General features: G+C 40.6%; 1 protein-coding gene across 1 annotated transcript in view; it reads right to left on the bottom strand.

Moving 5' to 3' along the window:
* The window catches only part of CSMD1 (CUB and Sushi multiple domains 1), a 1,564,948-nt gene that overhangs the window by 935,645 nt on the left and 608,363 nt on the right, over nt 1-20,940 (bottom strand). Inside the window, exon 5 of the mRNA XM_077771883.1 lies at nt 9,368-9,575. Coding sequence (XP_077628009.1) covers nt 9,368-9,575 — 208 coding nt within the window. The remainder of the gene's footprint in view (nt 1-9,367; nt 9,576-20,940) is intronic.

Below are 20,940 nucleotides of genomic sequence, written 5' to 3'. Positions count from 1 at the left end.
AAAATGATTTACTATGGTCAAACACATTGCCAAAAACAAGTGGGGGTCAGCACCTTGGTTCTAACTTTTCTTTTAAAGCAATATTATTACTGTAGCTTTTATTATCACAGAGATTTGTAGCAAAGATGAGACACATTTGAAAAGTCCAGCATAGAAGAGTGATTTTCTAATTTCAAGCATCTGAAACTTATTTAATGAAAACAGCCTTTTAATTGAAGAACAAGTTAGAAACTAAATTATGCGGGGTTTGTTTTTAAATCAAGATTTTCCCTTTAAAAGTTGTTGTGCTCTTAGGTAGAAATCTGAACTTTGAACGGGACCATTGCTTAGAGTCACAAGCGTGCAGCTCGTTACAGAAATCACTGCGCGTTGCAGGCACTGTGCTGAGGGCTTTACAAACCTTCCCTCATTTGCTCCATTTAACAAGCCTCTGAGGGCCTGTCACGATCGTTTCCATCTTACAGACAGGGATCTGCAACTTGCAGAGAGCAAATCGGCTCTAGGTCATCAGGCTCACCAAGTGGCATAACCAAGACAAGGCCCCAAGACCGATCGACACAGAGATCTGAATCCAGTCCTGCCTTGGCAACCTTTCTGGCCTGCCTGCTTCTAGGAAGAAAGGGAAGAATCAAAGGGGATATTCCCCCACCCCCGGCCCCAGCTTCCCAGCATGGCATGACTAGCTGAGAACAGACAGAAGACCTAGCTTCTCTCTTCACTGGCCCATGGAGCACACAGGGCAGGCACTGTCGATGCAGCTTTCTTTTCCACACAATAAAGTGATTGTGTTTGATTTCTCATGTTCCAGCGATGCTAAAATTGACCATGCGTGAACATCAAAACCTCCAAGATGCAGATCTTTATTAAGAAATGATACTATAACTCCCTCAAGGGTTTCAAACCAAAACAACGGAGGTGCTTTTATTTGTTAAAGTCCAAAGATGAGAAATGTTAAAGGGTCCAGCCCCTGCTCACTGAAAGGGCTTATCAGCCTTGCGTTGCATCATGTACCGCTAGGATGAATCCTAAGCAGTAAAAGGTCACATTTGTTGGAGAAGCGTTGGATTGCACAAAATTACCCTCTTCTCCTAACCAGTCCTCCATGAAATTATACAGACTTTATTTTAAGAAGAAAGAGAAAAATTCGATATTCAGAGTTTGGAGAGAAACTTTAAATGAAGATCTCAAAATGTATAATTGGATCACCATGAGGTACAAATTGACTGACCGGGGGAAGAAAGGAAAGTCCTCAGTGATTATTTGAGAATAAGTAAATTGAACTCTCTGTGAAAAGCAGTGTGTTTTTAAAAGGCAAATTTATTTAAAAATGTTAATTTAATTGTACTTCTTTCATTTCCTGGACAAAAGACCACATACAAAAAGACAGACTGGGATTACAAAAAACATGTATTTTGGAAAATGAATTCAAATCCCTAAAGGGGAAACATTTTCCCGTTGTCTTCAACATAAATAATTTATAGGAAGTGTATTTTTCAATAAAATGAGGTCAAGCCATGCGTTTCCTCATGACAAGAGCAATATGGCGACAAAGTTGTAGTTTCCGCGATGTGGCATCTGCCCTGATGGTGACACAGAGACATGGCTCTGGGGCTCTCCCCGGGCTAATTATCTAGCTTTCCAATGGTCCCCATTGTCAGGAAGCAGAAATGGTTTCGTTTTCTCTCTTTTGTTATTCCTTGGTCTGGCCATCGTGCATGCAGTCGTATGAGAAAATAGTGCCTTTTCTCTGTGGCTACCACCATTAAATAAACTATATCAATTTCCTATATTGGAAATAGTTATTATTTAGAATAGATCATGTTTTAACTTCCTCAGTAGTGTACATCTGAAATTTTGGATATTGAGTTCAGCCGAAATGAAAGCTATCCTAAGATGAACTACTCGGGTGATATTTCAGACATCTGTGAGCAAACGGCCAAGTTATACTTAATTCGTGCAATCAAGTGGCGCCTGTGGATGAGCCCCGCACACCGGGGAGGAGACCGCATGGCCCCTCCCCTCCAGTGCACCTGCTGGCTATTGAATCCCGTACACACAGGCTGGAAGACCGCGAATAAGGCAGAAGCTTCCTGCTGGCCTGTCAGAGCGCCTCCTGCTTGGCTCCTCAAGGTGAATTCCAGCCGGAGAGACCCCTTGGTGCCCACAGAGGGTGAATCTGGGGAAAACGGGAGGGAGTAAGTGCCTTAAAAAATTACCCGGATTGGAACCGTTGCAATCACAGCCCGCCTGCTTCGCTCAGCCTGTAGGCGAGCAACATCACTTCTAGAGACACCTTTGCTGCCACAGTGTCCCAGGGCCACCGGGTACCAGTGGGAGAGGCGGACAGAGAGTGCCAACTGGTTTTCCTGTAATTATACTGTGTGCAAACTGGTTTTACCATAATTATACTATGGTTGTATAAGATGCTAACATTAGAGGGAGGTGGGTTCAGGATATACAGCAACTCTCTGAGCTAGCTCGGCAGATTCTCTGCAAAATGATTTCAAAATGGTGGAGGGGGATCCTCTAATCTTCTCAGAACAAATAAATGTCATTTGGATGATACAGGCCAAAGAATGTCATATTTCAAGGCAGAAATTGTCCCTTCGCTACAATGAACTATTATCAAGTAAATTTTCCTTTACTTCTCTTTGCAGCGTTGTGGTAGAGGGACACCGGTTTGAGATGATCTGGGCTGGCCACTGTTTTCCCCACCTACCTGATATTTACATGAGTCAAAGTTGTATAGAGAAGCCTTAACAGTCACACTCTTAGGCCGTATTTTGATGATAACTTCAGACCTATCAGATCCATCCCATCTTAGAATCCTTATAATATCCATGATCGTATTTGTACCCCAAAGTATAAATAACAGATAACGTGTATCTGTCATTACCTTGCTATGTACTTAACAACACACAATGAAGGAAACTTTAGAAGCATATTTCCCGATGACAACAGCACAAAGTAACAGGGCTGACTGTGGACGTGAAGTGGCCTCACGCCTCCCTTGGGGCCCGCTGAGATGGGCCAGTGTTGGAGTACCGGCATACCGCATTTATCTCCTGGTCGACATCCCATCGGGAAATACCATCTTGACACATTTAAATATGGCTGGAAATATGGCGTAGGACTGTCTCTGTTTAAATCCCCACTGTGCCACCGGGCAGCCGTGTGGAAGCATACTGAACTCTGCTGGGTTTAAGTTTTCTGACCTCTAAAATGGGGATGGTAGCATCTCTACATAGTATCTGTTGTTTGCACTTGTCTGGTACACAGCCATCAATCGATGAAGATTATCATTCAGTACAGAATACATTTTTATGAAAATATGTTGATTAAAATAGGGATTTAGGAGTCAAACCATAAGAGACTCTTAAATACAGAGAACTGAGAGTTGATGGGGGTGGGGTAAATGGGTGAGGGGCACTAGGGAGGGCACTTTTTGGGATGAGCACTGGGTGTTCATATGTAAGAGATGAATCACTGGTTCTACTCCAGAAGCCAAGACTTCATTGTATGTTAACTAACTTGAGAATAAAAATTTTAAAAAAACAGAGGAGTTTAGGAAAAGGGCTAAAATGACATCATGTTAAGTACGTCCTTAGACTTCTGGCCAATGTGTAGAGGTTTAAGAGAAAGAGAAATTCATATGAGGGTGTGTGTACATATGTAGTGTATATATACACACATACAAACACGTGTACATATGTATATATACATATATACAAAAATACACAGAAATTCACACATTTCTATACACATACATACATACATATGTGATATTTGTTTCTTGTTTATGTTATGCTTATTATGTTATGCAATCATAAATTGGTTCTGATTTAACAGTGAGCTTATGCTTCGTTACTGGGAACAAAATAAAGTGCAGTTACAAACGTCCACAAAAAATGCTGACATGCATATATTATAATAGCTTTGTGGACTGCAATTACTGAATTTAAATTTAAAATGGAAAACACGAAAGAAAGAAACCCCAGGTATTTTGACTGGTGGTACACGGGCGTTGTCACATAGTCCCCATATTCCTGAATAATGCCATTGCCTTTTCCAAATCACATGGCCAGACTGACTTGCTGACGTGAGGGAAGTCAAGGTCAGGGAAACAAAGAGTGACTGACAACGGTCCCGGGTTGGAGGAGGTAACAGGGGCACAGCTCAGTGCCAGGTAGTCCCAGGAGCAGAACAGTGTTATCAGCAGGACAGCCAGAGAAAGTCAAACCAGTCTCTACATTCGTTAGCTGCCTCGTGGCGGTACGCGTTTCCTGGTTTCCATAATTACACTCGGGTTGTATAAGGTGCTAACGTCGGAGGGAGGCGGGTTCAGGATATACAGCAGCTCTCTGAGCTAGCTCTGCAAATTTCCTATAAAATGATTTCAAGATGAACAGTTAAATAAAATAAGGAGAGGGGGAAAAGTCCTTCCTTTCCTTCTACCTTGGGCAGGGGAGTGGACGGGCTCATTCCAGGAGTCCATCACTCCGTGTATGCCTCTATAAGCCTTCCTCATTAGAAATTAAGTATGCAGCAAGTCACGTCTCAATTAAGTGACAAGTTGGATAAACATTGCAGGTGTTAATTGACCCTTCAAGGCTTCTTTGAAGCTCACTCAGCTTCTCCAGTTTCTTTGAAGTCTTGTTTTGGCTTTAGCAAGTCTCTGATTAGATTGATTTAATAATGAGATTATGCTTGGTTAATGGGAACAAAATAAAGTGTGGTTACAAAACTTCTTCTGCCCCCCTCTCAAGTGTAACCTCAGGCAATGCAGAGAGACCAAGCGGTAGAGTTATACTGGTTAGTGAATAATTGAACCAAAACCTTAAGAAATCATAAAGTAACAGATGTTCTATTGATGGAGTGAGACAGATCCAATCCAAAGCAGCCCAGAAGCATTCTTGCATTTATTATCTGACATTTTCCAGGGGAGGGGGGTCATATAAACTGTCATCCTTGTAGGACTTAGGTGGGCTGCAGTCTATAGGTCACTATAAGCATTATAGTAGATGAATGTCAATTAAATCGGTTGGCGTGAGATTCCCATACACCTGAACACACGTGCAAGGGATGCAAATAGGGGCTTAAGTGAAGACAGGGATGTGTTCAGTGAGGCAAACCCGAAGGACACTTGGGGGAGGAGTGGCTGTATGGAGATCAAGCTGCGTGGGCGGTGGAAAGACTTGAATGGTACATCAAGGCATTTGGGTTTTATTTTGATGGCCTGAGGCTCAGACACTGAAGATTTTTGAGGAATTGGTGCACCGACGTGTGTTCTGGGATGCTTTTCCCATGCATTTTCTGTTCTTTGTTTCCTTTCCTCTCTACACTACTCACACGCTACCTGTCACAGAAGGGGATGGATAAATTATTCTCATTATAGGAGTGCATATTTGAAAGATTGTAAATGCTCCATTAGTTGTTTCCTGTCGAGACTATCTGTTCCTCGTCCCTTTAACCACCACGTCTTAATTTAGACACCACAGTAGGTTAACTCTGAAATAAAATCAATTTTCTTTCTCCCTGATATTTCCAGAGTTATGAGCTACAGGCTAGACCATCAAATCAGTTCAGAAATAAAGAAAACTTGGCTAGCTTCACCGCTAACCATGTTTTTAATTGCCAGAAAAATCGTAATCACTAGAGCATGTTGCAAAGCGAATTAGAAATGGCAGCTCTCTGTTAAAGTAAGGTATTGATAAAAGCCAGCCTGTATAAAATTAGAACCTGCCTAGAAAAAAAAAAAGTCAGCCTTATCTAATGTATATAGAGTGGATTAGGTTTAAATGATGTGCCCCTCCACATTTAATATATGGATAATTTTGGCACATTACATCATTCACCACACTTAGACTGTTCCGATGTAGCCATGGTAACCCTTGCATAAAACATAGCTGAGTTGGTAATTTCACTCCAAATTCAATGAAAATAAAGCTAATCCTATTATTGTTCTTAACAATTTTCCAAGTAGCTTCTCCTGAGAGTGGCCTTGCTTGTATTTTCTGTATCTGAAAAACAGATTATTGGAAAATTATATGTGCTCATGCACTCCACACACAGACTTCCACACTGACCGACTGTAACTGCTCCATAACCTTGCGCTTGAGGGGGGCACCACGCACCTGCACTCTACTTACTATCTTCTGTGAAGTGCAAAGATGATACGTCTTTTAAACATACCAATTTGAGCCATTAAACATTTCAGAGACTGTCAGCTAAAATTAGAGTAAAATAATAGCCTTTTTGAGATAAGCCATATTATGCATTTGTACAGATCTTAAAAACGGATTTTAAGTGATTCTGTTTCGTACTGCAAATGTTCCCCTTGTATGTTTCAGTGGTGATTTAGGAAAGCCATCTATTCCTTTACAGCCTGGACGGAAGAGTAATTGAGAGATGTGGGTCCTGGGTAAAAGTGCCATGGCCACGTCAAGATAGTTCTCTAGTTTTGATAAACATGAAATGTGACCCCAAAAAGCTGTGTCCGCCCTGACCCCGTATCGAGGCAGCATGTGTGTGAACTTGCCTCTCAGGTGGTCACCCCCTACGGTGGTGACCTGTTCGAGGCTTTACATTGCAACCCACAGTCCTGAAACAGAGAAGAGGGGGGTTGCCGTCAGAGCATTAAGTCCACACCTGCACTGTCCTGTTGCAGGCATCGCACTGGAGTGAGAAGGAGACGTGATCCGGATCAGAGGCCTTGAGCTGGAGTCCTAGCACTGCTGCGGGCTCTGTGAGCTTTGCTCTCGGTGTCTTCATCAGTAAAGTTAGATGATGCTAACAGGAAACCCCCAGGGCCATCGTGCCAAGCCAACAGGACTCTACAGATCCTCATAAGAATACAACGCGAACACAACTCTCTACCTAATAATGGCCATCAAAAGAAAGAGCGCATTGAGCCCAACAGGATACACCGTTTTCCAGACCAGAAGGAACACAAACAGGGTCAAAGTTCCCACTGAGAACTTTCCCAACAGCTGCCCAGTTTTTATTTCTGTTTTGTTTTGTTTGTTTTGTCCAATTTTGTTTGCAGGCCATCAATCTTGGTGCCCTAGCAGGTACCTAGGTATATTTCAGAGAGCTGGAATGTGTCCTCTAGCCTGAATCCTGATACCAAGAAGATAGGCCACTGTCCTGGCCGCCAAGCCAGCTCTCTCTGATGAAGATTAGGAATCGTTGTTGTCAAGTCTCACAATGCAGACAGAACGCCAATGTCAGCTCACCCCCGGCCCCTTCCTCAACACTTTTCTGAGTCCAGAACTAAAGCAGTTGGGGACAAGTATCAGGGGATCACACAGACAGAGATGAGGCAGGGGGAAGGTGGGGCATGAGAGAAATCAACACAGATAAGCAAAGAAGAAGCAGGTAACAACTCAGGCAACATTCTTTAGCTCCCGCTTGCCATCTTTAATTAATACAAATGAAATGAATGAGCCCGTGCCTCTTGGTGGGAAGTCACAATGTGCTCCTATGAGCCGCAAGCCCTTCTGGAGACTTGTGTCTCGTTCTGATTTCACAGGCCCTATTTTTATTCCAGACCTTGATATGGACATCTGCACCTCCACGTTCCCTCTCTTACATAAACCAAGTATGTCTGGCAGAAGCTGACCTGACCATGGATTCTAAAATCATTGTCAAAGATGCCTCTCTTTTTTCTCTCTTTCCTAACCTGACATCTTAGCAGCAAGGTGGTCCGTCAGTGTCCACAATCTGCGGAATCTCTCACAAACAGGGCCTTTACCATTAATGGTATAGCTTCCGAGAGTCACTCACCATATATTTTATATTGCAATGAATTTCTGAAAACCAGAACCATGTTATTTTCAAGCTAAAAATGGTACGTCCCTGGGTCTCTTTTGGTGATTGACAGAGAACATGCACTCAATAGGTATTTAATGTGTTAACTCCAAAGTCGATCTAGTAGCTCTCCTATTTTATATGAACTGCAATGTGACTGGTTCAAGGTCACAGGGATATTTTTGGCAGAAAACGGTGGAGAACCCAGGACACCCAGCTTTACGTTCACCAAGTGTTTCCACTAAGTCTGATGGTACACAAAGGAGAACAGTACTATCAATCAGTCCTTGCATGTCTAAAATCATATAATGCAAAGTAAACAAATGGGTGAACTTGCTCATCTCAAAGTCTTATCTAAGATGAATCAAACAGAAAGCAATGACCAGAGAGGCAATGGTTATTTTTCTCTTAATTGAGGTAACATCTAATATAATCACAGCATAACTAATGTAATGGAAGTATTCACCCATTAGAATGAACCTTCTGCTTTGAGTTTTGGGCCTTAGGAAAAAAAGAATCTCAACTTAAATAACTGGTTTAAAACAGGTGATCTAATTTTATGTCATGTTTCAGAGCTGATATTTTTATCCCTTACTCTTCATACGGAAATGCAAACTTGAACCCACAGAAATATTCACAATCACTCACTTCATATTCTCCTCTACCAATATATAAATGGCCAACATCTTCTCTGACTTGCACTCTAATTTGAATATATATGTTTATATAATACATATTATATAAATATATGCAGCATATTTATATAATATGTATTATATATACATATATTCAAATTAGCTTATCATTCAAGACCTGAAATAGAGAACTGATAGGGTTTTCAAAATATTAAGAAATGAAATAGAACAAAAACCAGTTCAACACATGACAAACGACTTAATTTGAGGTACAAAGACAGCAAACATCTATTCTTTGGATTCTCCCTCTTCAACTGCACTTATAGACACAACTAAGGCTGCTGGCGCAAGGAATACCACAGACCGAGATCCCCTGTCATCGATTAGATCCTGTTTCCTTCTGTCTCCACTAGCACACATGCCAGAGAAGCGATCCTCAGTTGACTAACTTTATATGCATACTGCATTAGTATTTATGGTTTGCCTGTGGCCCTTCACAGGTGCATCGTCCTCAGGAAGGAAAAGAAATATGCAGTCATAGATCCGCAGCACAGTAGATAAATGGTTGGTAACATGACATTTTAAAATGTCCATCGTCTAAAAATATCTGTTTACATTGAATCAGCTCCGGAACGAATCCAAAACTAACTTCACTCGCTTAGTTACCATCATCTCTGTTGCTTTGTAAGAATCCAAAATGAGGGCATGTGATGTTTTAGTGCCCACGTGCACCTAACTTCCCCAGCTCCAAATTCTGGTGCAAAGATATCTTGGAAACTTTGAGATCAGTCACAAAAGAGAGGGCTTTGTTAGCCGTCAAAATAGAGAGGCAAAGAAAGAACACTTATGTTTGCCAATGAATGTCCAAGGAGAGCCATATAGAAGCCTGTCTGGGGTAAACACATTTCTACCCCAGGACTTACCATATGGACGGTGCTTCGGTTCCACTGATCTCTAAGAAATCGTACCCTTCTTCTAGTTGAAAGTCAGTGAAGACTAAGGCAATGGTGTCCCCGGGCTCAGCGAGGATGGTCCAGGTGCAGTCAGCATTGTTCCCGTATTCTGAGGGGAAGTGCGGGCTGGAGATGGTACTGCCGGTCCCCCGCAGGGTCCCCCCGCAGGCGCCCTCAGCTAGCAGGAGCAAACACAAAAGAGAAGCACATTTCAAGATGGCTTCATACACAGGCGCATCCATACACCATCCCGCCTCGTGACAAATATTTTTCGAACCCAAAATCGAAAGTCTCAAAGGGTTTCTTCCAGTTTATTAATTTAGCTTTGTGGAAACGCTTACAAAAGTCTAGACAATTGCCCTGCATTATTCACTGAATTTCCATCACAGAAGAGAGCGAAATCGTGGCTTTTCTAATACCCGCAATGTGCTGTTGCCATACATCTGACATTCACCAACAGCTTCGTAAACATTTACAAAGCCTTTCTCTGAGAGTTAAAAGGTTTTTATTAACTCACTGATACCAGGCATTGAAAACTGTTTTCCTAAGGACTCTGGAATGTGTATTGGGTTTTGAATTTCAGGTAAGTTCTTGACTAATAGGATGAAAGAGACACATCAATTCACAAAAACCTTCTGAGGAGGAAATAGTTGCATAAAAACTTAGAGTGGAATAATTTGGAAAGCATCAAGTAAAAGGTCGGTGATGACACAACGCCTTTAAGATCTCAATTAGCACTAAAACATTCGTTCGAAGGGATCCAACCTTGACAAGTTTTCCATAGAGTAAAATATACATGTTATTGAACCTAGAACATCGATTACAAAATGTTATGTACATAGTAACTGTACACAGGTATTTGTAAATAAGTATTTGTAAAATACTTATTTTAAGACATGTCTGGGGAGATCTTTCCTTCTTTCTTTCCCTCCTTCTTACTGTCCTATCAGACAGTTTCTACCCAAAGAGCATATTTAATATTTATGGGTGCTGAAGCTGTAATATAACTGATATATGAAGTCAGCCTGTCACCAACATGGGGAAATATTTAGCAGCTTGTGTGCCTAGACATGATCACATAGAGCAGATATTTACATTGGCTACTGATGAAACAGCTGTATTTGTAAATGTATTATACACTTACCTATATGCACACCTCTATAGTAATATAGCTTTGCATGTATGAACATATCATACATACATGCATGCTTGTTAACACACATAGCATAATGCTATTTAATATACTGATCTTATTTCTCTAATTTTATCATATGCTGTGAAAGTCACCCCAATATAATGCAAAAGAAAAGAATTACAGCACTCTTATATAAAAATATCATAAATGAGTGGACTTAAATATTACTAAATCCAATTCCATGATGGGATGATTAAATTAAATGCACTAATTTGATTCCGCCAGCCGAAACTACATAAATACTTTGTAATTCAACTCAGTGGTGAACAGCCACCCCCCCACCCCCCATCAAAGTGACAGAGGGAAAAAAATAACTCGTATCAAAGCTTGCTGGGTGTTTGAAAAGGTAACCTAAGCCCTGAGGCATTGGTTATGATTTTAAAGAATTTGAGGGGCACCTGGGTGTCTCAGTGAGTTAAGCAACCTATGTTAGATTTTGGCTCAGGCCCTCACATCAAGGTTTGTGAGATCGAGCCCTGCATCGGGTTCTGGACTGACAGGGCAGAACCTTGTTGGGATTCTCTCTCTCCCTCTCTCTCTGCCCCTCCCTGACTCACACATGCACTTCTCTCTCTATCAAAATAAATACATAAACATTTAAAAACATATAAGTAAACAAAAGACTTGGAAACAGTTGTATCTGTGTATATAGCAGCCTGGAAGTACAGAGTAAGAGTGGATGAGACAAGAAGCACCCCGGCTGGTTCTGAAAAACCAACATGGCAACCTTCGTCAGGCAGGTGACGCCACACCTGTCATGGGTACACACAGGCAGGCAAGTGGGAAATAATGGGTGTCAGTGGCTGGTCTACAGCAGAGCCCTGGAGCCCCCCCTGTGCCTTTACCTCTCTAGTGGTCTGACCAGTAGAAAGTCTGATGACCTTCAGAAAGTGCCTCAGAAGCTGGGGTGACATGATTGCCGGGAAGTGGGTACACACTAACTGCCATGGGGATATCTTCATATTTTAACAGCAGATAGAGCTGTGTTGGTGCCGACCAGCTGATAGAAGCTCCGATCACATGACCTTCCCTCTCAGCAATTCATCTACCTTCCATTTACCACGAGAGTGGTTGAGCTGAGTAACCTCCAAGGTCACTTTTACTTCCCAATTCGAATGCCCTGAGCCTAAAAGTTTAGACCCCAAGTGTCCCAGGACTTCAGGTGATGACTCAGGCAGAGCATGGAGGATGCAACGCCAACGGGCTGGTGAGTGAGTACCGTGCTTGCTAATTCCAGACAGGACGAGGGGCCACATTACAGGGGCGGATGTGTGGTATAATTTTACAGCAACTTTGTTGGAAATAGGAGTAGATGATAAAAGGCCAGCAAGAATAGAAAATGGAAATGAAGAGAATAAAAAAAGAAATTGGCAGAGAAAAAAAGAATACATTTCTCCCAAACCTACAATCAGCATTGTGTTTTCTTTGATATTTTAATGCCCAGAGAACATTTTTAAATGGATTACAGTTAAAATTATGTCAGGCTAAATATATGCGGGATTTATTATGATTTCTTAATGCAGCCTTTCACATAAAATATTACAGAATGCCATTTAGATAATCTAATTGAAATCTTTGAGAATTAAGCACATAAAACAAAAAATACTTCATGTCACTCACTGGATAAAACACTTAAATCACAGAAAACTCTCTTTAGTACAGAGTGTGGTAAAAACATATTCTGCATATGTACTTGTTTCTGTGGGGGTATATAAAAGTTTTCCATGAGGCTTCCAATGTTTCTCCAGTACAACATTTTAACTATTTTCCTTCCCATTTTTGTAAGAGAATTTTTCTTCCCACAGCTGTACTATTTTACACAGCTGTACACATAATGGTATTTGAGGAAGGGTAACATGACTACCATTTTAGAGTAACAAATGTTTTTAAAAAGAAATCAAAGTTTTATCTTTAGATTTATTAAAATCTATCACGAGAGTAATTACACATATAGATAAAACAACCAAGTAAACATTTTCCAAAGCACATGTAGTCTTGGGAAAAACGTAAATTGTAATTAATTTTGGAAATCATATTAGATGTGAACTTCCAGTTTTGCTGCAAAAGATATTAAACTGCCTTTCTCTAAAATGTCACTTTATGATAAAGACTTTGGTAACCAGAAATGGGAGACTCTTTGCTCATAGTGTAGTTGTAGTGTAGGTTGTTATGAGGACCAAAATACACAGGATTCAGTAAACGAGAAGATAAGCATCATCTGTGATAGGAAGAGACTGTATTAACAAAGTGCCTGGGAAAAATTTTTTTGAAAAACGTCATCTAGAAACAGCCTAATAGAAAATACATATGAATTACATTAATTAAAATGAAAGTATAAAACAATGGGTAAATTAGCAGAATAAAGATACTGTATTATGTCAAATAATGTATTACCTCAAGTAAACAGATATTATGTGACTGAAACAAAAGAAATATTACCTTAAACCAACTTACCCATATAAAAACATTATTTTCTAAATAAACATATAAAAATGATTCAAAATAAAAAACAACAATGGAAAAGACAGCAACATAGCCAATGGATGTCTTCTATACTCATGTGATTCACATTAAGAACAATACACAAAGGGGGTGCCCGGGGGGCTCAGTTGGTTGAGAATCTGACTTTGGCTCAGGTCATGATCTCATGGTTTGTGGGTTCGAGCCCTGCGTCAGGATCACTGTGTCAGCATAGAAGTCACTTTCGGTCCTCTCACCCTCCCTCTCCTTGCCCCTTCCAGCTCACGCTCGCTCGCTCACTCTCTCGCTCTCTCTCTCAAATACACATAAACATTAATTTTTTTAAAAATAAGAATACACAAAAAGATGGATGTAGAAAAAATAGTAAGTGACAATTCAAACAAGAATTAATTTCAGAAATTCTACACGCAGGAAAAGGTTTAAACAGTGTTCTCACAATAAAATTAAAACAAGGGTGAAACACTTAAAGTTTTACAATGTGTTTTTTTATAAAAGGAAAACAACTAAGGCTGAAATTGATATTTTTCTTTGCTTCTGATATTAATGTATATCGATATGAGATTTTGGACAGTTTGATAATATACATTAGGGACAATATGTAGGATGTTCATATGTTTGAGAAGGTACGCAATTTGAGGTCTTAATATTTACTGAGTACATTTTAGATGCTTGATATTCTGTATTAAGTCCTTTATTTGGACCATTTATTGAATCATTTCAAAATGTATGAGAAAATTATTGTTCCTATTTCACAACTGTCAAAAGTGAGATTCTGGATTCTTATAAAAAACATGGATCTGGAGAATGTTAAGAAAGTCATGAAATATCAACATGATCAAGTAATCAGTATAGACATTATTGCAAAACATTAAAAGAGGTGTTACTTCTGCTTTGCATAAAAGCAAAACGAATTGAGTGGTTTTAAGATGCGTACTTACCAACACTTTAAAAACACTTTCCTGCCTCACTTCCTCACTACCTCACTTCACTTTTGGAATCACCTCCCTGCAAAATCCCACCTACATCCACACCTCAAAGTTTCTGCACTCCTGGGACCTAGGCCAGGAAAGTATAGATGTGAGGGTCTATTTTATATTCAACTTGATGTTCGATCTGGGCCCAGATATTTAGAGGGGCCTTCCTCTGGGTAGGTCTGCAGGAGTGCTTTTGGAAGAGAGTAACATTTGAATTTGCAGATACAGTAAAGCACATAGCTCTACTCAATGTGGGCAGGCCTCACCTGATTCCTTAAAGGCCAGAGTGGAACAAAGAGGCTGAGTAGAAAAGAACATGCTCTCTGCTTGCCTGTCTTGGATATGGGGCATCCATCTTCTCCTGCCTTCTTGGTTGGATTCTGGCTGGAACCTACTTACATCACTGGCTCTCTTGAAACCCCAGCGGGACTTAGTCTTTACAATGGGATCAGCACATTCCTCATAATAAATCTCTTTATGCTCCTCAAAATCTCACAGAATCTCAAAATCACATACCATATTATATTTACTTTTGAAACCCAAATATAGGGTTAACATGAGCCCTAAAATTATGTTAAAAGAAATTGGACATTCTTAGCGAAACAGTTGCTATCTTGGTGAAGCCTGAGAATGCATCAGTGATGCTTCCATGGTCTTCTCTCTGTACTAAGACAATGAGTTAGCTCAGTGTCTTTAGGGCATCATGAGCCAGACTCTATTGTTGCTCAATCCCTGCTTGTGGATCCGGTTTCATTGTCACTTCTAACAGTGAGAGTAAGAGAGCGGTAGTAGCAGCCAAGATTGTGAAGAGTTTCAAAGACGGATTATCTCAATTGAATAGCTCCAAGAAACATACAGAGACACAGCATCCTATATTCCTGTCCTGATGTTTCATTACATCACCAATTGCCAAGGGAAAAATATGAATATCTGAAATAACCCTTATAAAATATTCATTCATAATTCATTTTCAGGCATTTCCTCAGGAAATGTACATGGATAAAGACCCTGCTTTTCTGGAAGTTGCCTGTATCTCATTATTAAAGGTGCCTCCTATAATAAATACTAACAAGCACAAAGCAATTTCCATTTTTAAATTATGATTAAGAGATACCACCATGTCCTGGCTTCTCAACCTCACCATTGTTAACATTTTGGGCCACATAATTCTTTGTTCTAACAGGATGTTCTGTGCATTGTAGGAAACTTCGTAGCATCCTAGCCTGTGCCCACTACTTGCCAAAAATATCCCCAACTGTGTTGACGAAAAATGTCTGCAGACATTGCCAAATGTTCTTTGGGGGGCAAAATGGTCCCTTGTGGAGAAGCATTTACTTAGATGAACTTAATTAGTTCTTTTTTTCTGGTTCTTTTCAGTGGTACTATATAGAGCTTTTTAAACAGGAGAAATTAAAGTCATATTAAAATGCTATGTAGTATTCTTTCTTTGAGTCACAATTAACCATCAATTCCATTTGGGACTTCCCCAAAGGGGTGAAAATATAGAGAAAATGTACATGGTGTTCCCCCTTAAATAATCTGTTTATATAAGATAATCTGAGATAATTAGAGTAGTTGCAATAGAATTTGAAAATGGTCTCATTTCTGATACACATTGCACAGATTTTCTCACAAAGAAGCAGCCTCGGTAAATAAACTTAATTAGGAAAGCACTATTAAATTCTCTAAACTAAGATATTTTACCTCTAGAAAAACCTAAAAATCATTAAGTGTATAAGAGATTGATTGTTTTAATGTATCTTTAACTCTAGGATTAGGATTGTGATGTAAAGTATGTGTATGACAGATGTAACTTAAGCTCTTTTCCATGACCAGTCTGTGATTTCTGATGTGTGTTTTCACAAGGCGGGTTTCACCCTTTATATTAAAACTAGTAACAATGCAAAAATAATAATCAAACACTAATACTTCATTCACTCGCAAATAAAATGATAAAAATGAGTGCTTTATTTGAAAATTACATGCAGGAGCCTCAACAGCAGATTACTAGCCAGAGTGAGGAAAAACATACAGTCACAGACCTTTGGAATTATCTCTTAATACTATTTACACACATTGACACATGCACAAATACACACACACACACTCACACACACACGCACACACAAGACCCCTCAGAACTAACTTCTCTTCTTGCCTTAATTATTTCTCTGTAATGTTTCATTCAAATCAGCCAGATGGATTTTTTAAATTTTTTAAAAATTTGTTTAATGTGTTATTTATTTCAGAGAGAGAGAGAGAGAGAGAGAGAGCGAGCGTGAGTAGGGGAGGGTCAGAGAGAGAGAGGGAGACACAAAATCTGAAACAGGCTCCAGGCTCTGAGCTGTCAGCACAGAGCCCGATGCGGGGCTCGAACCCCACGAACCATGAGATCATGACCTGAGCCGAAGTCAAACGCTTAACGGACTGAGCCACCCAGGCACCCCAGATGGATTTTTTAAAAATTTTACTTGAATCTTAAAATTTTCTGCTTGAAACTCTTATATTTCTGTCCCCACTCAGAACAAAATCAACGCTCTCTGTGATCTGACTCCCAGCCCCTCCCAGTCCCCAGTGCTTGCCCAGTCCGCTCCGTGCCCCTCTCTCCACCCCCACTCTCTCCTGACTCTGTTCTAACCAGGCTGCCTAACCACACGTGCCTGTGCCCACGCCCCAGAGTCTCTGCTCTCCTTGCCTTCCCCAAGACAGGTCTCCCCTTCCTGGGTCCACCTTCTCTGATGACTGTATGTGAACTGGGACCTGCTTTCAGTTCCTCCCATCTCCTCACTGCCCTGGTCTACTTCCAGCACTTTGGGGAGTGCAAAGCACTGGGCCATAAGCTTTACAAGCTTGTCTTTGGACTAATGTTCCTGTTGGTAGAAGGCAGCCTGGAACTCCATGAACTCTCTCTTTCCTCCCTCACGGAGTGATGATTTCAGCCTTCGCTGTGGCTCCATCAGTTAGAATGTGCTTCTCGTGGAGTGTGACTCTGATAAAACATACTTCTGGGGCCATGCGTGCCTCCAGCTACCCCATTTCCAAGACCAGCAGTAGAAACTATGGTTACTTATAGAAATATGTGGATTTTTCAAGTGTAAGGTGTAAAAACTATTCTCGAAAAACTGCAGCAAGCCTCTAAGTGGAGATATTTCAGACAAAAATTAATTGCCAAGAAAGTTTTATCGCCGTAGCAATCCATGAGGGGATTAGTTGGTAGGTTTATTTGGCTTTGTTTGTTTTCAGCAAGTAGCTAAGCCACGAGACCAGGAATGTTCTTTTTATACACAGCAGAGCTGCAGGGAAATTTCAAGAAGAGAGAAAGTCAAGGCAGGCAGAGAAAGCAAATAAATCAAAGCAAAACCTTAAGGAGACCCACAGCGAGCTTCCCAGCACCTGGAGAAATCATTTCAGGTTCCATAGTTAACTGTCCAAGGTAAACTCAGAAATCACACACACAAAGCAAAATGCATTAAAACAGACAGCCATTAAAATAAACTAAATAATTCTGGGCAATATTAAATAATACAGTTATATTAATACAATTCAAGCTCCATGCATATTAAAGTAAATTAAATGTGTCAACATTTCACTTGAATATAAATTTTGCTATATCAGAGGGATTTATGTGAAAGCTGAAAATTGGGGGATCTGATTAAGTAGATGCTATTTTTATTCCCACTCTTTCTCCCTTCCCTCCCCCTTCCTTCCTTCCTTCCTTCCTTCCTTCCTTCCTTCCTTCCTTCCCACATTATTCAGAAAGAAAATGAAATTAGGTTCAAAACTTCCAGGTAAATACATGACTGTAAAAATTACCATACAACAATTTTTAATGAAATTTTGAGTATTAATATTGAGTCACTTCATTATTTTAAATAGTGTGCTTCTGTGACTTCCATGTAAAGGTTGCAATTAGCAAAACAGAGTCAAGGAAGCGGGCTTTGGGTGCTAAACCAAATTTCCATCAGAGCCATTATTCCTTTAAACTAGTTTCCTATATTGAAGTTCAAAAAATCTTGCATTTGGGAAAAAAAAATGCTACAGCTCCAAGGAGTTTGAATGCCATCAACTTAATCCAAGAAGAAGATAAGGTTTTTAATAAAAGATGTGTTTGAATCTACTGATTTCTGTAAGTAGGGAAAATAGTCCTGAGTGTAAGCAGAAATCAGAGTACACTATTTCCCCTAAGGAATTTCCAAACTTTTACAAAGTTTCATTCTAAGCTCTAAAATTATTATATATGCCTTGCCTGAGTATAAATGTTACTTGGAATATATCTTAAGGGCATAATTCAAAATACAGAATAAAACATTATTTAGAGACATACTTTGCCATATTTATCCTAAAGAAAAATGGAAACCAACTAAAAGTTTAACAACAGATAAATCATTAAATAAAGCATGATGTATCCAAACCACAGGACCACGAACCTGTTTACCAAGCATGTGTAAGACTGCTTCAGTAAATTTCTCAGTTAGAATATTAGATTTATAAAAAGCAGCATATGCAACTGGATGTGTAGACTCTTCTCAATTTTAAAAACTGCATGGAAAAATATTCAGGAAAGAAAACAGGAATATATACACACACTTGCATCACGCCCAATTTCTAAGACTCAGAGATTTTTTTTTTTTTAATGTTTTATTTATTTCTAGGAGAGAGAGACAGCGAGAGACAGCGCGAGCAGGGGAGGGTCAGAGAGAGAGGGAGTCACAGACTGAAACAGGCTCCAGGCTCCGAGCTGGCAATCAGCACAGAGCCTGACACGGGGCTGGAACCCACGAACCGCGAGATCACGACCTAAGCGAAAGTCAGACGCTCAACCGACTAAGCCACCCAGGCGCCACTGGACTCGGAGATATTCTTTAAGGTCGTTTGCCTCTGGCTGTTAGAACTCTGGTACCAGTGACAACCTAGAAGTCAGGAGGTCCGGGTTTAAACCAGTGAATTCTCCACTGACTTTGGTGTGACAACATCTCCCCTTCTCTGTGCCTCATTTACCGACCTATAAATGGAGATGATAATGGGATCTATTCACAGTGCTGATGTGAGGGTTGAATGCATTTAGAACTGTAAAGTGCTGGAAGAGTGCAGGCGAATACTACCTGCTCCAGGAAACTTGCTATTATTATTTTTTTTTTCCCACTTGGCACGAAGCAATCAGTCCATGATAGTTCGTTAAATTATTTTCTGAGCACTTTATTGTAAGTTTTAAAAGTATCGCTGCTTTGGGTAAGCTTGTATTTCCCACACTTTGCTTTCATTGGAGGGAAGTGATTCCAGAAGGAGAGAGAGTCGCAAAGACCTGATGGTCAAAAAGGTGTCTATGCACTGCACCAGGGATGGGAGGGCAGGGAGACCCCAAATCTACCTGCACGGTTTCTATGGACACTGCCACTTACGCTCTGAGACCCTCGGATTGTCCTTTATCCTTGTGGACTGTAGTCACCTCAACAGGCAGTGATCTCCTGGTCACTCCGCAACCCTTTAAAGGTCTGCACATCTCATGTATTGACCTCCCCTTCCTCCCAAGCTCTTGAGCCTTCCACTAGGTCCTCTGAAACTCAAGGTCAACTATCAGCAAAACTCCCTACATCTCACCCATTGCTGAGGCAACTCCTTCCTTCTCTAATGGAAACCCAGATGTCTTCTGAGGATTGTGCCTCATGAAGGCCTCCCACATCGTCACTGTTTGCTTCCCCAGTCCACGTACTGCTGGCCCTGGTTCTGGAGGATGGGTCTATCTATGCACATCTCATTACTATCTCCAGATCCTTTGTTCTTTTCTCCCAAAAGTACCACACCTTTGAGTCTTCCATCTCCAGAATCCAACACCTTCTTCCTCTAGCCATCTACAAAATCCCTGGGGCATCCCCGTCATTCTGTGAAGATTTTTACCTCTGGCTCACTGCCATCTTCTGCAACTCCATATCAATGCTACACAGTCCTTTGAAGGCTGGCTTCTCAGTTCCCTTGCCCCTCCTCCAACCCTCCAACACAGTCCTTTTATCCCCATCCTCCTCCTTCATCTTTTCAACATGATACATGATCATTTTCCACAGCTGCGTTTGAAGTGTCCTGTGATCAGCACCCAACTTTTCATATGTCCAGGCCAGTTTCCCAAACACCTTAACTCCAACAATTCTTTGAACCCATAGGCCTTAGAGTTCCCTGATCTTGCCACTTTCCACTTTTATTCCCTCATGTTCTTATGTCTCCCCTTGACATCCTTAGATTTTATTTAAATCACTCCTTGTGCTTGCCCTAAGTCCACTGTCAATTCCTTCAATTCAGACTTGGGCCAAATCCACATTTACTCACATTTAGGTAAGTATTCCTAGAGAAAAAGCAAAACCTGAACTTTGTAGATGAGTCTAACTTTACACTGATGCCCAAATCTAAAATGTCCTTTAATCGTGGCATTCTTACTTAATTTCCCTCAGTTTTTTGGCTTCTTTCAGGGGGGAATACCATTTCATACCTCCTTCATGCATAATCTGCCAACATCTCCTACCATATTCCTACCCTTCTATGGTGATTTTCTTTCTGGCTGACTAAAAACAGAGGCAATCAATAGAGATAATTTAGGGGTACCTGGGCGACTCAGTTAGTTAAACATCTGACTTTGGCTAAGGTCATAATCTCATGGTCATGAGTGTGAACCCCATGTCAGGCCCAACTCTGACAGTACAGAGCCTGCTTGGATTCCCTCTTCCTCTCTCTCTATGCCCCTAACCTTCCCATGCTCACTTGTTCTCTCTCAAAAATAAATAAAAATATAAACATATTTTAATTATGAAAAGAGACATATTATAATCTATCAACACTCCATTTGATCACCTCTCTGTGTCTCTGCTCATAAAACATCCATACTGTGTACCCAACCATGATTCCTA

This window comes from Crocuta crocuta, unplaced genomic scaffold (assembly GCF_008692635.1).
Source record: "Crocuta crocuta isolate KB4526 unplaced genomic scaffold, BGI_CrCroc_1.0 scaffold111, whole genome shotgun sequence".
In the NCBI taxonomy this organism is placed as follows: Eukaryota; Metazoa; Chordata; class Mammalia; order Carnivora; family Hyaenidae; genus Crocuta; species Crocuta crocuta.
This window is presented reverse-complemented; position numbering and strand designations above follow the sequence as displayed.